The sequence below is a fragment of the Pygocentrus nattereri genome, chromosome 23 (assembly GCF_015220715.1).
Source record: "Pygocentrus nattereri isolate fPygNat1 chromosome 23, fPygNat1.pri, whole genome shotgun sequence".
Classification (NCBI taxonomy): Eukaryota; Metazoa; Chordata; class Actinopteri; order Characiformes; family Serrasalmidae; genus Pygocentrus; species Pygocentrus nattereri.
Window position 1 is genome coordinate 7,186,856 of NC_051233.1, and position 15,715 is coordinate 7,202,570.

At 39.7% G+C, this 15,715-nt stretch overlaps 1 protein-coding gene across 1 annotated transcript; it reads right to left on the reverse strand.

The window, feature by feature from the left end:
• Nucleotides 1–7,039: 7,039 nt before the first annotated feature.
• LOC108430400 (gamma-crystallin M2-like) lies at nucleotides 7,040–7,783 on the reverse strand. Its single transcript, XM_017702864.1, has 3 exons — nucleotides 7,772–7,783; nucleotides 7,428–7,670; nucleotides 7,040–7,324 (listed from the first exon to the last, which is right to left on the reverse strand). Exons 1-3 carry the CDS (start codon nucleotides 7,781–7,783, stop codon nucleotides 7,040–7,042), a joined length of 540 nt encoding a protein of 179 aa, XP_017558353.1.
• Between the last annotated feature and the right edge of the window lie 7,932 nt (nucleotides 7,784–15,715).

Below are 15,715 nucleotides of genomic sequence, written 5' to 3' on the forward strand. Positions count from 1 at the left end.
AATCAGAAATGTAAAGAGTACTGAAAATGCCTACTTTTAATGTTACTGTAGTGATCATTTATGCAAGTACAAGTAAGAGTATTAGTAAATAAAATTACTCAAGAAAGAGTAAATAAGTAGTTCATTAAAAAACTACTTAAGTGCTGAGTTACTTAATTACTTTTTCATATTTCCGCTGTCACAACCTAAACATATCTCTGAGCTGACTTGGCTATCCATCCATCCATCCATCCATTTTCTAAGCTGCTTCTCCGTCAGGGTCGCGGAGGGATGCTGGAGCCTATCCCAGCAGTCTTCGGGCGGAAGGCAGGATACACTCTGGACAGGTCGCCAGTCCATCGCAGGGCAGACAGACAGACACAGACAGTCACTCACACACTCGGGTAATTTAGCATATCCAATTGGCCAGACTGCATGTCTTTGGACTGTGGGAGGAAACCGGAGAACCCGGAGGAAACCCACGCAGACACGGGGAGAACATACAAACTCCACACAGAGAGGACCCTGGCCGCGGAATTGAACCCAGGCCCTCCTCGCTGTGAGGCGACAGCGCTACCCACCACGCCACCGTGCCGCCCCTGACTTGGCTACATCATTGCAAATAATCTGTACATAAAAGCACTAAAGCTAAATGCAATGCCGAGGAGCGATGAGGAGGCGGACGCATGCACTGAGATAACCGAGATTTATTAGGGGCAAATCCAGATTCAGGTTAAAAATGGTCCAGGGTCAGAGAGCCAACACGGAGAGATCGGGGAACAGACATGATGAAAGAAACACAGACTAAACCCACAACAGACCAAACACACAACGGAAGTCAGAAGAACAAACACCAATCAATACAATACACTACAAAGAACAGCAAAGCCACTAGGGAAAAACACAGGGCTTAAATACAGAGACAATGAGGGTTAATAAGACACATGATAAACACAGGTGGTACAATTAAGGGCAGGGTCTGGAAACAAGGGGCAGGACCAGGAAAAAAAACAAGGAAGCAAAACAAAAGCACATGTAGGACTGGGAGAGGCCAATCGTGACACTAAAGCTCTGAGAGCTGAGACTGATCCCAGTTCGCTCTGCTAGAGCACATTTACACAACTTTGTGTGAACTGTGTAAGGAACAAGGTTTACATTAAACTGCATGCATTTCACATTTAGAGGATTATATAAGACTAGTCCTAGTTGGTCTGTTTCCAATAAAGTATTTTAGATTCCCTGAAAGGTGGTGCAGAGGATGTTACTGTTTAATTAAATTCATTTAAGAGAAAAATTGAGTAAATTGCTTTTATAAGGTAGTTCTACTGAGTCCTGCTGCAAGGCAGGTCCCTGGAGTCCAGCTTATGTTAATAGGTGTGAGCCTCTACAGACAGTAAACGCATTCTCAGCCTTCATATTGTATTGTATATTTTCACTGATATCCATTCAGAACATTCACAGATGTACAACATCAGAAACGTACCCAGCTTTGATTTTACTGTAATATAGTTCACTAATCATGCCGATCACTTCATACAGAATCAAACATTATTACTGCATTTCACTGTTAAACAGCAGCACAGCCTCTCACAGCTAAAGACAAACACCAAGGCAGAGAGAGAGAGAGAGAGAGAGAGAGACAGAGAGAGACGGAGAGAGAGAGAGAGACAGAGAGAGACAGAGAGAGAGAGGTAGAGATACGGAGAGAGGGTGGGGAGGTGAGAAGGGATCAGATCAGGCCAGTCAACAGCAGAGTTTACAAAGAACTTCTATTAGACTAGATCATTTTCACCATTCATGACCGTTTATCTATATTTTAAACGGAAACTCTAGGCTGTGGACGACACCTGTTACTAATGCATCTGACAGACACTTGTAATGAAATACACACAGCAGATTTTAAGCTACATAAACAGAAGCATCCATAAAGAAAGAAGAGAAGCGTAAACACGATACCCTTTTAGCTCGGATCAGCAAGCTCGGCTTACGCTGCCTCAGGCTGGAGTAGAGCTGCGAGAGCGGATCTCGGCAGGCTTCGTGTTCGGCCACTGATAATAACGCCATTTTCATTAGTTCATGCCCTTCCTGGATCGCGGCCTTGTCGTGGTGGAAGGGCTTGTGTGGTCTAGGGATCTTCAGAGCTAAGTTGTCGGGAGCAATATGCTCCTGGTAGGATCTCCCAGGGTGAACAGGTCTGGAGTGAAGACCCAGACTAACACGATCCAAAGTTCTCCATGCATATCGGGCACAAGAAACTGTGTACCCTGCCCAGGAAAGGGTCACCGGGACCTACCCTTGGAGCCAGGCCTGGGGGTAGTGTTCCATGGCGAGCGCCTGGTTGCCGGGCAGCCCACGTAACCCAGCTGGGCTCAGCCCAAAGAGGCAACGCTGTGCCCTGTCTCCACTCTAGTTCGTGATATTCATGGACAGAGTGTCAGGGCGTAGCCGGGGTCAGGAGGGCATTATGTGTGGAGGCCGGAGGGTGGCATCTCTGCTATTTGCAGATGATGTTGTTCTTTTAGCAGAATCACATGGATGCCTCCAGCGCTCGCTGGAGCGGTTTGCAGCTGAGTGTAAAGCGGTTGGTATGCGGATCAGCACCTCCAAGTCTGAGTCCATGGTCTTGGCCTGGAAAAGGATGGCATGCCCACTCCAGGTAAGGGGAAAGGACCTGCCCCAGGTGGAGGAGTTTAAGTATCTTGGGGTCTTGTTCACGAGTGATGGGAAGAGGGATTGTGAGATCGGCCGTAGGCTGGGACAAGTGGCAGTAGTAATGCGGTCACTGTACCAGACTGTAGTGGTGAAGAGGGAGTTGAGCCAAAAGGCGAAGCTCTCTGTTTACCGATCGATCTACATCCCAACCCTCACCTATGGTCATGAGCTTTGGGTAATGACTGAAAGAACAAGATCATGAATACAAGCGGCGTTAATGAGCTTCCTTCGTCGGGTGGTGGGCTACACGTTATGCGATAGAGTGAGGAGCTCAGTCATCTGGGAGGAGCTCAGAGTAGAGCCACTACTCCTCCGCAATGAGAGGAGCCAGCTGAGGTGGTTCGGGCATCTGATCCGGATTCGCCCTGGACGCCTCCCGGTGGGACCCCGGGGTCGTCCTAGGACCCGCTGGAGGGATTATGTCTCCAAGTTGGCCTGGGAGAGCTTGGGGTCCCCGGGAATGAGCTGGAGGAAGTTGCGGGGGACAGGGTCATCTGGGATTCTCTGCTCTCCCAACTGCTACCACGACCCGGTCTGGACTAGCGGTCAACGATGATGGATGGATGGATGGATGGATGGATGGATGGATGGATGGATGGATGGATGTTAAATGAACACAGGTGACCGTTTGAACGTGGTCTGTTCCACGTATGAGCTGGGTCAGTTCTCTTCTGTCCTTCTCCACTAAGCTGGACCTCTCTGCAGTGTTGATCTTGCCGGAGCAGCTGTTTTTTGATTGGTGAATCTTTTAAATTCAACCACCCTTCATTATTATTGGTGTCAGAGCAGATAGGCTCATCATTGATTTTTTAAGCCGCTTCTCCTTCTGTGTCATGGGGGGGTGCAGGGGCCTATCCCAGTGGTCATCGGGCGGAAGGCAGGATACACCCTGGACAGGCCACCAGTCAGGGCAAGAGTGAAAGTACTATTATTTAATTCTTCTCAAAAAAGTACCGCTACAGGCAAAATGGTACTCAGTTAAAGTAATGAGAGTGAATGAAATCCATTTCTTACACCTCTGTCATACATTTTAGCATAGTAAGCTAGCTAGTAGCTAAACTGCTAATTTAGCTCAGTTTTGCCACAGGTGGACACAAATGCATTCGCTTCCTGCTAGACTGCCCAAACATCACTAACATGTGCACAGTCATGTAACTTGTTGATGCATCGGAACAGTCAGTTTAGATAGCAACTAGCATTTTCAGTACGACTGCATTTTCCCCTGTAATTAATATTAGTCCTGAGAGTAAACTCACTAACTTATGTGCTGCTAGTAAACTTGCTAACTTATGTACTGCTAGTAAACTCGCTAAGTTATGTACTGCTAGTAAACTCACTAACTTATGTGCTGCTAGTAAACTTGCTAACTTATGTACTGCTAGTAAACTGGCTAAATTATGTGCTGCTAGTAAACTAGCTAACTTATGTGCTGCTAGTAAACTGGCTAAATTATGTGCTGCTAGTAAACTCCCTAACTTATGTGCTGCTAGTAAACTCGCTAACTTATGTACTGCTAGTAAACTGGCTAAATTATGTGCTGCTAGTAAACTGGCTAAATTATGTGCTGCTAGTAAACTTGCTAACGTATGTGCTGCTAGTAAACTAGCTAACTTATGTACTGCTAGTAAACTTGCTAACTTATGTGCTGCTAGTAAACTAGCTAACTTATGTACTGCTAGTAAACTTGCTAACTTATGTGCTGCTAGTAAACTTATTAACTTATGTGCTGCTAGTAAACTCGCTAACTTATGTGCTGCTAGTAAACCTGCTAACTTATGTACTGCTAGTAAACTGGCTAAATTATGTGCTGCTAGTAAACTCGCTAACTTATGTGCTGCTAGTAAACTCGCTAACTTATGTACTGCTAGTAAACTGGCTAACTTATGTACTGCTAGTAAACTGGCTAAATTATGTGCTGCTAGTAAACTGGCTAAATTATGTGCTGCTAGTAAACTCGCTAACTTATGTGCTGCTAGTAAACTCGCTAACTTATGTACTGCTCGTAAACTCGCTAACTTATGTGCTGCTAGTAAACTAGCTAACTTATGTGCTGCTAGTAAACTTGCTAACTTATGTGCTGCTAGTAAACTAGCTAAGTTATGTACTGCTAGTAAACTCGCTAACTTATGTGCTGCTAGTAAACTAGCTAACTTATGTGCTGCTAGTAAACTGGCTAAATTATGTGCTGCTAGTAAACTCCCTAACTTATGTGCTGCTAGTAAACTCGCTAACTTATGTACTGCTAGTAAACTGGCTAAATTATGTGCTGCTAGTAAACTGGCTAAATTATGTGCTGCTAGTAAACTTGCTAACGTATGTGCTGCTAGTAAACTAGCTAACTTATGTACTGCTAGTAAACTTGCTAACTTATGTGCTGCTAGTAAACTAGCTAAATTATGTGCTGCTAGTAAACTCGCTAACTTATGTGCTGCTAGTAAACTCGCTAACTTATGTACTGCTAGTAAACTGGCTAACTTATGTACTGCTAGTAAACTGGCTAAATCTTGTCCCAGGTAGGCCAGAGTGGTGCTTCAGACCTTTTTTTGGCATTGTCTAAACATTACACCATGTGCTATGTTCATGTAACTACACTGTTGAAACATCACTTACCTCAGCTATAACCACATGGGCTAAAAATGCCTTGATGTACTCTAATTAGCATACTTTATTATTTTGAATGTAGTCTATATCCATACAATAAGCACACGTGTAGCACTCCATCAATCACTGATGTATGGAAGTTCTTTGTGATGTCATAAAAGGAGCTGTCCACAAATAGATGTCCACAGGCTGGATTCAGTATTTGAGTCTTCATTTACGATGTGTTCATCTAACTGCGTCATTAGATAAGTAACACCAGTGACATTATTGAATGAAAAACAACATTTCACAAAACGTCCACTACAAAGCATCAAACCAGACGTTGCCAACTGTGTAAAATCCACTAAAGTGTATAATTGAATCCATTTAAAATTATTTTTTTCAGTTATCTGAGAAGAAAGTCGGTCACACCATTGACTTCAGCCAAAAGCTTCATCTGAAATCGTGAGCTAAATGAGAAAATCTCTTATAACTGAAAAGACACAGTGGACTCTCCATGTGCTTTTCTTCATAAATCTCCAGAAAGTAGATAAAAGAAAGTCAAGTGATGCCATCAGTGTGACTTTTATTTCAAAATAAGATATAATGTTTTGTTATGTGGTGTTACGTACACCAGTGACGTCTCCTGGGGACAGCAACTTTCATTATATATTTTATATTATTTGCCATTTGTTTTCTTTATGTCATTTTTTTTTAAATATAGTTTGTAGTCATGTATAGATTATTGTATTTTTTTTTTACCTCAAAATATGGCACTCGGCCTTTACACATGACTGTCACGATGAGTGCTTCTGTGGTGCCTGGAATTCTAGGTAATTGATTGAAAGAAAAACAATATTGCTTAATTGATGGCCAAAGAAGGTGTTTTATTTGAAAATGTCAATAAATAATAACCTTAACATTTTCTAAGTGCAAAATATCTGTGAATGCTAGGGACACAAAAAAATGGACGTTTCTGTAGAATGACCCAAATGTTAAATTGATAACTGTCTAACTGCCTAAACATCACTAATATTAGTAAAGTTAGCACGAGCATAATCTGTAGCTATTGGTTTGCATTAGTCATAGACTGAATTTTTGTATTTAGGTCTTGATTTGCCACGTTAGACTGCTAACTGCACTGCTCAAACACTGCTGACCTAGCTGAGTTAGCACAAAGCATGTTCTCCATCCATCCATCCATTTTCTAAGCTGCTTCTCCGTCAGGGTTGCGGGGGGATGCTGGATACACCCTGGACAGGTCACCAGTCCATCGCAGGGCCAAAGCATGTTCTGTGGCTAAATAATCTAAAGCAGCTAGCTATCTAGCTATTTCTGCCACTAGTAAACTAGCTGGCTCTTTTCAAGTAGACATCATCCAGATTTCAGTATCTGGGTTTGATTTGCCATGTTAGATTGCCAACTGCACTGCTTGAACATCACTAATATTAATTTAGTTGGTCATCTTTATTACAGGCATTTTCTGTAGCTATGTTTTCTATTCATCAAGCTGTTTTCTCCTGTTAGCATATTTTAGGTTCAAGCATATTCTTTGATTCCAATATACAAGAGCAGAGATTGTCACTATTTTCAACGTAACTGTGAAAAAACAAATTAAAGCAAATGCCAATGTAAATAACTGTTAATTACTGAAGCATCTGGAACGAGTAAAACATTTAGAAACCACAATCTGAGACCAAAAATGAGAGGAAACAGTACATTCTTTTATTCAATTTTATTGAAAACTATCACCAGCAAAGTTGTCTTTTTAATACCAGGAGTCCATGATGCGCCTCATGCTCATGAACCTCATGCCACTCATTCCCATCATGTGCCTGAAGCTCCTGTAGTGTCCGGGTCCAAAGTACCACATCCTGCCTCTGTAGTTGGGCTGGTCGTACATGAGCCAGTGGCCGTCCATGACGTGGCAGGACATGCAGCCGTGGGACCAATGGAAGCGGTCCATGAAGGACTCGCAGTCGTCAGTCATCTCCATCATCTGGCCCATGTAGTTCTCCCTCTCATAGACCCTCATTCTGTAGGGTCCGCTGTACTGTTTGAGGAGAAACCAATAGGAATTACTTTGGGAAATGAATGATCAAATCTTCCATGTTAGCAAATGTAAGGCCTAGCAGTCAAACAGTCAGCAATCTTACCCTGGGAATCATGCGGCAGGACCTGATCCAACCATTCATTCCCCACATGCTCATGTAGTCACTGTACTCGCCCTTCCTGATGAAGTATCCATTACCCATGAAGTTGGGGCGGTCGTAGACCATCCAGCAGCCGCTCTCCACCCTGCAGGAGTGGCAGCGGCTCAGGTAGGAGGACATGTCGGAGCAGTCGCTGCTGCATTCCCAGGAACGTCCCATGAAGTTCCTGTCCTCGTAGAAGATGATCTGTCAAAGAGGAATCAGTGGAACATTAAATGATTTAATCTGCACATTACACAACAGCAAAATCTTTCAAAACGTGTCCCGTGTTGGCCTGTCCAGCTTACCTTGCCCATCATTTTGGCGGATTTGGTTGGTGTTTCCAACTGAGCTGTTTCCAACTGGTGACTGACACACTCTGCTCTGGTTTAACCCTTGCATTTATACCTCACCCAAATCCAAAGGATGTGCGCCTCCTATTGTCAAAACTCCTGACCAAGCAACATAGCACAGAGGCCCACAGAGAGGCTGAAGTGCTTTCGGTACATTGCCAGGTGAATTATTCTCCAAAGACTTTAGAATGGACCCCACAGGCAAGACAATACAATACTAAGCCTTTTTTTAAAAAATGTATTGTAAATGTATAATGTAAGGCCGATTACACACAGAAGTAGGGACATTAGTGGAGTTTTTGTTATGTTAATGTGAATGACCTTTGTTTGTCCTCCAAGAATGCCTTTTTTGCATTTTTTTCTTCTAAGCTTGCAAAATTTGGTTTGAAAATGTTGCTGAACTGTTTTTCAAAGCTTTATATATCAATTGTTATATAACCCATTTAATATTACTGTCTATGTATATGTATATATATACTAATGCTATGTATAAATAAGTGCATATAAATAAATATAAGTAAATAAATAAATGAATAAGCAAATAAATAAGCAGTACTGTGCATACGCACTTAAGTTTATTGTATCCATTTTTTCAGCAAGAACTGTTTGTGCTCGTAAAGAACACTAGTATAATGCTAGAAAGCAAATGGAGTAACTTTTTACTTTACATAATTTATTATTTCTTACTTTAAAACAGTAGTTATTAATATCTTATAAGCTCATCAACAGAGCAAAGTTTAGTTCCAGATCTTCTCCACTTAAATTTGTTCAATTCCATCACCAGTATACCTGATTTAAGATAATGAAGTGATTTGCGCTGTAAAAAGTGGCTCATCAGGTCTACTTAAAAAATGAATTCATGTGGTAATAAGTAAATCAACTAGTTTTATTCCACCTAAATACAAACTTTGAATGAACGATTCTTTAAATCAATGTAATTTTAAAATAAAATTAGTTCAGTTGCTTGTTACCATATGAAGTATTTTTTCTTTAAGTATATCTGACGAGCCGTTTTTTACAAATGTTAAGAAGTGTTGGACAACAACAGCAAATAATACAGGGCCTCCTTGAGGGAAATGGCTATATAAACAAAGAGACAAATAAAAAACCTCTACTTATTGTATTAAAATGATTTTTATTTATTATACTTTAGTGTCCTACCACTGGCTTGTGTTGCCATAGGAGTTGGAACACTCACAGTCGGAGAGACATTCATTGCAAATAAGTTGTTGTTGGTGGCTTAACAATATGCTCGTTTTGCTCATGCTTTATCATCATCATCATCATCACTTTTATTTATATAGCACCTTTCCCATGCTCAAGGATGCTTTACAATCAATACATAATCAACAATACATAACACAGAACACACACTTCACGGTTCCCACAGCTTGCGGAACAAATTTCAGTGACCACAGCACAGAGTCAGACTCAGCTAGCTAGCACGGAAAGAGTCCTTAGCGGCAAGGGAATGTTTCACACTGCAACTACGGCATATCACACAGGAGGCCTGATCAGGGAGCCTCAAAGTGGCCGGCCCAAGCGGCCATGTAGCTGCGACGCAGCACTGCTAATGCAGCTGAACACTACTAGTCCAGTCAGCCTCATGGCTGTACTGCAACGTCAACTAAGCAGCGAGCCCAGGCTGCGATGTCCCATCGTTTAGGTCCCCAGTCAAAAGGGCCTCCAGCCATGCTGCAGCATCATCCAAGTAGCCGCTCCAGGCTGCATAATAACCGTGATGCAGCATAACACAAACAGCCAGTCCTGTAAGCCCCCAAGTTACAGTTTGTAAACCGCTCTCAACCAGTATCTCAGTGGAGATGATATCAAACCTCTTAGGCAAACATCAAAACAAATGCACAAACAATACAAAAGTAACAGAAAACTGATGTAAAGCAGTAGCCATATTGCGTTAGCGTACTTATAGAGGAACATGCGCAAGCGCGCACGCACACACACACACACACACACACACCAGTCTTTACACTGTTAGGTTGTATGGGTCTAACACAGAGTAAGTCTAAAAGTCACTAAAAAGAGCATTCAACTTCATAGTGCACTGTGTGCCATACTGGTGTCAGAAGTGGGATAGCATTCTGGGGAGAAATAGGGCTTCCACAAATTCAAAGGCAGACAGTGCAGAAGACCAAATCTGCCTGAACACCACCGAAGTAGAAGCAGCGCAGGGAGTATTGGCACAAAGGCACACTGCTGCCAGAGAAACCGAACACTGTGAGACAAATGACCTTTGAAGGGAGGGGCTATGTAACATCCAACTACTGGCCTCTGCTGTCATTGGAGTGCGGGAGGCATAGCCAAGCAAAGCCACCCAAGAAGGCCCTTAGTATGTGCCACATTTACAGAAGGAGAGACATTCATGGTAAATAATTTATCACTGTCAGCCTAATACTGTGCTGGGCTATGGGGCAAGTTGTGTGGGTTTACTGCGTACCATAGAGTAGAAGTGGCGTTTCTGCTTCTTGGCAGGGAATGACAAAATATTATCATTATTATGGTAAATTATATCACAGTATGCTTTTCGGAGTGCGTGGTGTGTGTAATAAGTAATTCTAGAACACTGAACAGTGGCATATCATAAAAAAGACCATATAATTAGACCAATTACAGAAAGTTTGCACACAACAACAACAGCTGTAACATCGGATGATCAACATATATTTGTCAATTGATTTTTTTTAACAATTGTGTAAAGCATATCTATTTTGATTCATATTATATATTGTGGATATTTCTGCCATATTTTCTTCCCTCAATATACGAGTGTGAACATTTCTCCAGTATTTCCAGTCAAAATAATTTGTAGTTCTTCAACAAAAGAGCTCTTCCTAAACAAAAACCTTTTCAGAGTTTAAAACTTATTTCTTCAGTGTGACAATGTTAGCAGCTACTGTTTAAAATGACAGAGTTCTTTGGGATCGAAAAGCATGGGCCTTAAGTGAGGCCATATTTTGAATTTAATATGCTACCAAAAATCTTCAGGATGCTTTGACATTTGTTGGCTCCAATGAGGGGGGAAGGTATGGTTTTTATATGAAAACCCCATTTATGACCAAAATCACGTAGAACTAAATGTCCTCAGAAGTCTAGTATCTTGAAAGAAGTGTGATTATTTGCTGTTCCACACAAGTGACCATGAATGTACTCTATAGAAATGATGTATTTTCAGTTTCTTTTCCAACCAAAAAATAAATAAAGAAATAAAAATAAAGAAATAAAATGAAACATTTCTTTTTGTTGGTAAAGGCTGCAGTCGTGGTGGTTGTTGTGGTGGTGGTCAAGGTTCAAGCTGTGGCCAAGGTTATTTTGTGAGTTCGTGCATTTTTCTGCGGGACTTAATAGACAAGGTCTCTCACTGAATGATATTAAAAGGTGTTCCGTGAAAATTCAGCGTTCTGAGATACATTCAATCACAGTACATTGGATTTTCTGTGTATTGGTGGATATGTATTGACTGAGGGGAGATTGAGTATTCTCCCGTCAGCCTGCTGTCCCATTCAAATGCCCTGAATGTTCCTGCACTGCTTGTCAAAAAAACCCACTGCATGATTTCTATGTAGGATTATTTCATGCTTAAAGGATTCTTTGAAATGGTTCTCCAGGCTGATAGGGAATGTATTGCATATATTTCTATACAGAATCTGTTGTATATGGTTCTAGACAGCAGCAAAAAAGGATTCTTCCATTGGTACAACCTTGACATTGTAACAGTAACCAAATGCTTATCAGTGCTAGATATATTTAGTGCTATGTGTAGAACCATATACAACACATTTTCCATCAGTCTGAACAACCATTTCACAATGCAACACATTTAAGCATACAAAAGGTTCTTTGAGTGTTCATGGTATTTTTAGAACCATTTTGAAAACCAAAACGGATTCTTCCCTGGTTGCTAGTGTGACATTGGAACAGTAGCAGAAACATTTTGGTGCTACATAGTAACCATTTCCAACCTTTTGGGGGCAGTCGTGGGCTGGAGGTTAGTCACCAGTTCGACCCCCTGAGCCTACAGGATGTGACAGAGGTGCCCTTGAGCAAGACACCTAACCCCCAACTGCTCCCCGGTTGCTGTGGATAGGGCTGCCCACCTCTCCTGGCAAGCATGCTCACTGCCCCCTAGTCTTCACTTGTGTGTATGTGGAGTTTCACTGCACGGATGGGCTAGATTGCGGAGGTGAAATCCCCCCATTGTGGGTCTCTTAATCTTAATCAAAAAGATTCTATATAGAATCATTTACAACACATTCTCTGTCAATCTGAACAACAATATCACAATGCAAAGAACCATTTAAGCATACAAAAGAGTGTTCATGGTTCTATATAGAACCACTGGTATTTATTTACCAACTGTATCTTAAATTTGTTCTTAAACAAGCGTTTACAAGAGTTTAATCCCTGATGGTGCTATATCTGATTCATGATGTGTTCTCAAGCCTAGAACTGTTCTCACCTCTGTGCTATTCAGTGTGTGTAGATTCTGTTGTTGTCTGAGTACAAACTCCAAATTAGAAAATGTCAGTGAATGTCAGAATCATCCAAAAATACTGTGTAATTGGGTTTTAAGAAGAAATTTCTTCTTAAGAACAGTTGAAGAAGGAGGCCCATTGTCTTTACTAAAGAACTCTTGAAGAACCATCATTTTTAAGTGTGTAGTACATACTTTGTATTTTATATGCTTAATTAATCTCTATAAAGACTTGACGTTGTAAGCTGTACATCAAGTTTAAGGCATTTGTCTTACTGAGTAACTTTTTCTCTGTATGTCTGTGATGAAGGTTGCTGAATATGTTGCAGTGTTTGGAGTAAGACGTTTGGGTGTCCCTGGTGTAATTCCATGTTTGTTTATTTTTGTGAAATTTTCCGTGAAAATAAGTGAACACATCCTCTATGGAGAACAGACTTCTGCATGTTTTATTGCACAATTACTCTTTATTTGCTTTTTTAAAATAAAAATAAATAAAATGATAAAAAGTAAAATATAAAATTTTGCCTATGCAAAAGTTTTTTTAAATTTTATTTCATGTTTTTTTGCTAATTTGTCAAACTCAGCAAATCATTTGTAATTTTGTAACATACCATTTTGAGTGTTTTCTCTTAATGACGTGAAATAAAGTATAGAATATGCTCTAAAGTGTAGAATGTGGCATAAAGTGTAGGGTATAATGCAAAGTATAGGTTATGATGTAGAGTGTGAGATATGATGTAATATGAAAGATATGATGTAAAGTTTAGGGCAATTTGTAAAGTGGAGGACATGATGTAAAGTATAGAATATGATATAAAGTGAAGAATATGATATGAAGTATAGAATATGATATAAAGTATAGAATATGATGTAAAGTATAGAATATGATATAAAGTGAAGAATATAATGTAAAGTATGGAACATAATGCACAGTGTAGAATACAATGTAAAATGGAGGATATGATGTAAAGTAAAAGACGATGTAAAGTGTAAAATATGATGTAAAGTGGAGGATTTGATGTAAAGTATAGAATATGATATAAAGTGTAGAATATGATATAAATTGAAGAATATGATGTAAAGTCTAGTGTTTGACGTAAAATGGAGGATATGATGCAAAGTTTAGGACAAAATGTAAAGTGGAGGATATGATGTAAAGTGTAGAATATGTTGTAAAGTTGAGGGTTTGACATAAAGTGAAGGATATGATGTACAGTGGAGGATATGATGTAAAGTTTAGGACAAAATGTAAAGTGGAGGATATGATGTAAAGTGTAGAATATGATGTAAAGTGGAGGGTTTGATGTAAAGCGAAGGATATGATGTAAAGTGGAGGATATGATGTAAAGTTTAGGACAAAAAGTAAAGTGGAGGATATGATGTAAAGTGTAGAATATGATGTAAAGTAGAGGGTTTGACGTAAAGTGAAGGATATGATGTAAAGTGTAGAATATTATGTAAAGTGGAGGATTTGACGTAAAGTGAAGGATATGATATAAAGTTTAGGGCAAGGCGTAAAGTGGAGGATATGATGTAAAGTTTAGGACAAGACATAAAGTGGAGGATATGATGTAAAGTGAAGGACGTGATGTAAAGTGTAGAAGATGATGTAAAGTTTAGGGAAAGACATAAAGTGGAGGATATGATGTAAAGTTTAGGACAAAATGTAAAGTGGAGGATATGATGTAAAGTGTAGAATATGATGTAAAGTGGAGGGTTTGACGTAAAGTGAAGGATATGATGTAAAGTTTAGGACAAGACATAAAGTGGAGGATATGATGTAAAGTTTAGGACAAAATGTAAAGTGGAGGGTATGATGTAAAGTGTAGAATATGATGTAAAGTGGAGGGTTTGACGTAAAGTGAAGGATATGATGTAAAGTTTAAGACAAAATGTAAAGTGGAGGATATGATGTAAAGTGTAGAATATGATGTAAAGTGGAGGGTTTGACGTAAAGTGAAGGATATGATGTAAAGTTTAGGACAAGACATAAAGTGGAGGATATGATGTAAAGTTTAGGACAAAATGTAAAGTGGAGGGTATGATGTAAAGTGTAGAATATGATGTAAAGTGGAGGGTTTGACGTAAAGTGAAGGATATGATGTAAAGTTTAAGACAAAATGTAAAGTGGAGGATATGATGTAAAGTGGAGGGTTTGACGTAAAGTGAAGGATATGATGTAAAGTGTAGAATATGATGTAAAGTGGAGGGTTTGACGTAAAGTGTAGAATATGATGTAAAGTGGAGGGTTTGACGTAAAGTGAAGGATATGATGTAAAGTTTAGGGCAAGACGTAAAGTGAAGGATATGATGTAAAGTTTAGGACATCATGTAAAGTGAAGGACATAATGTAGAGTGGAGGACATGATATAACGTGGAGGATTTGACATAAAGTGAAGAATATGATGTAAAGTGTAGAACATAATGCACAGTGTAGAATATAATGTAAAATGGAGGATATGATGTAAAGTAAAGAACATGATGTAAAGTGAAGAATATGATGTAAAGTGGAGGATTTGATGTAAAGTTGAGGATATGATGTAAAGTTTAGGGCAAGATATAAATTGGAGGATATGATGTAAAGCAAAGTACATAATGTAAAGTATAGAATATAATGTAAAGTGCAAGATATTTTGTAAAGTGGAGGACATGATGTAAATTGCAAAATATAATACAAACTGGAGGATATGGTGTAAAGTCGATGATATGGTGTAAAGTGTAGGATAAGGTGTAAAATTAAGGATATGCTCTATGTACTGCTGGTTTTCTTGTAGACATCATTTTTCAATAAAACTCTACCTGTGATTTTCCTCACTGGATAACCCTCCAACTGAACCACATGTTTTTTTAGTCCATGCTCTTCCCACAGAGATTTCATAACCTCATACTCTGACAGCCCTCAGTTATCCTTTATCTTCCTTCATTGAATAATACATAAAAAGAAAGGAGAGAAACGAGAGGAACGATCATTTTAAACATGTTTGAATTCAATTGGTTTTAATGTATGGCATGCTGAACATTAATTTTCTAAAAATATCTTTCAAAGCTAGAGCAAGGCCTTGGAAGTTATCGGTGTTTGCTCTGTCAATTCTGGCAGTGTCTTATGAAGAATATTAAGATGGTACAGTTCAAAAAGAGAATCTCCAGCAAATATCATTTTGAATGCTACATCAAAATCATTTTGCTGTTTGTACTCTACAGCAATAAAAGCCACTGTTCCGTTTCAATAATGCAAAGGACACAAGTTTCTGGAGTCTAGACATGAAGAATGATCAATATTTCAGACTTTATTTCAATCAGTATTGATAGATGTTCTCCAGTTCAGCTCTGTGGGTTGTAAAGAGAGTTACTGTGCTGTAAATCAACAGTAATGCTTAAGAATAAGCCGTGCATGTTTTAAATGATGGCAT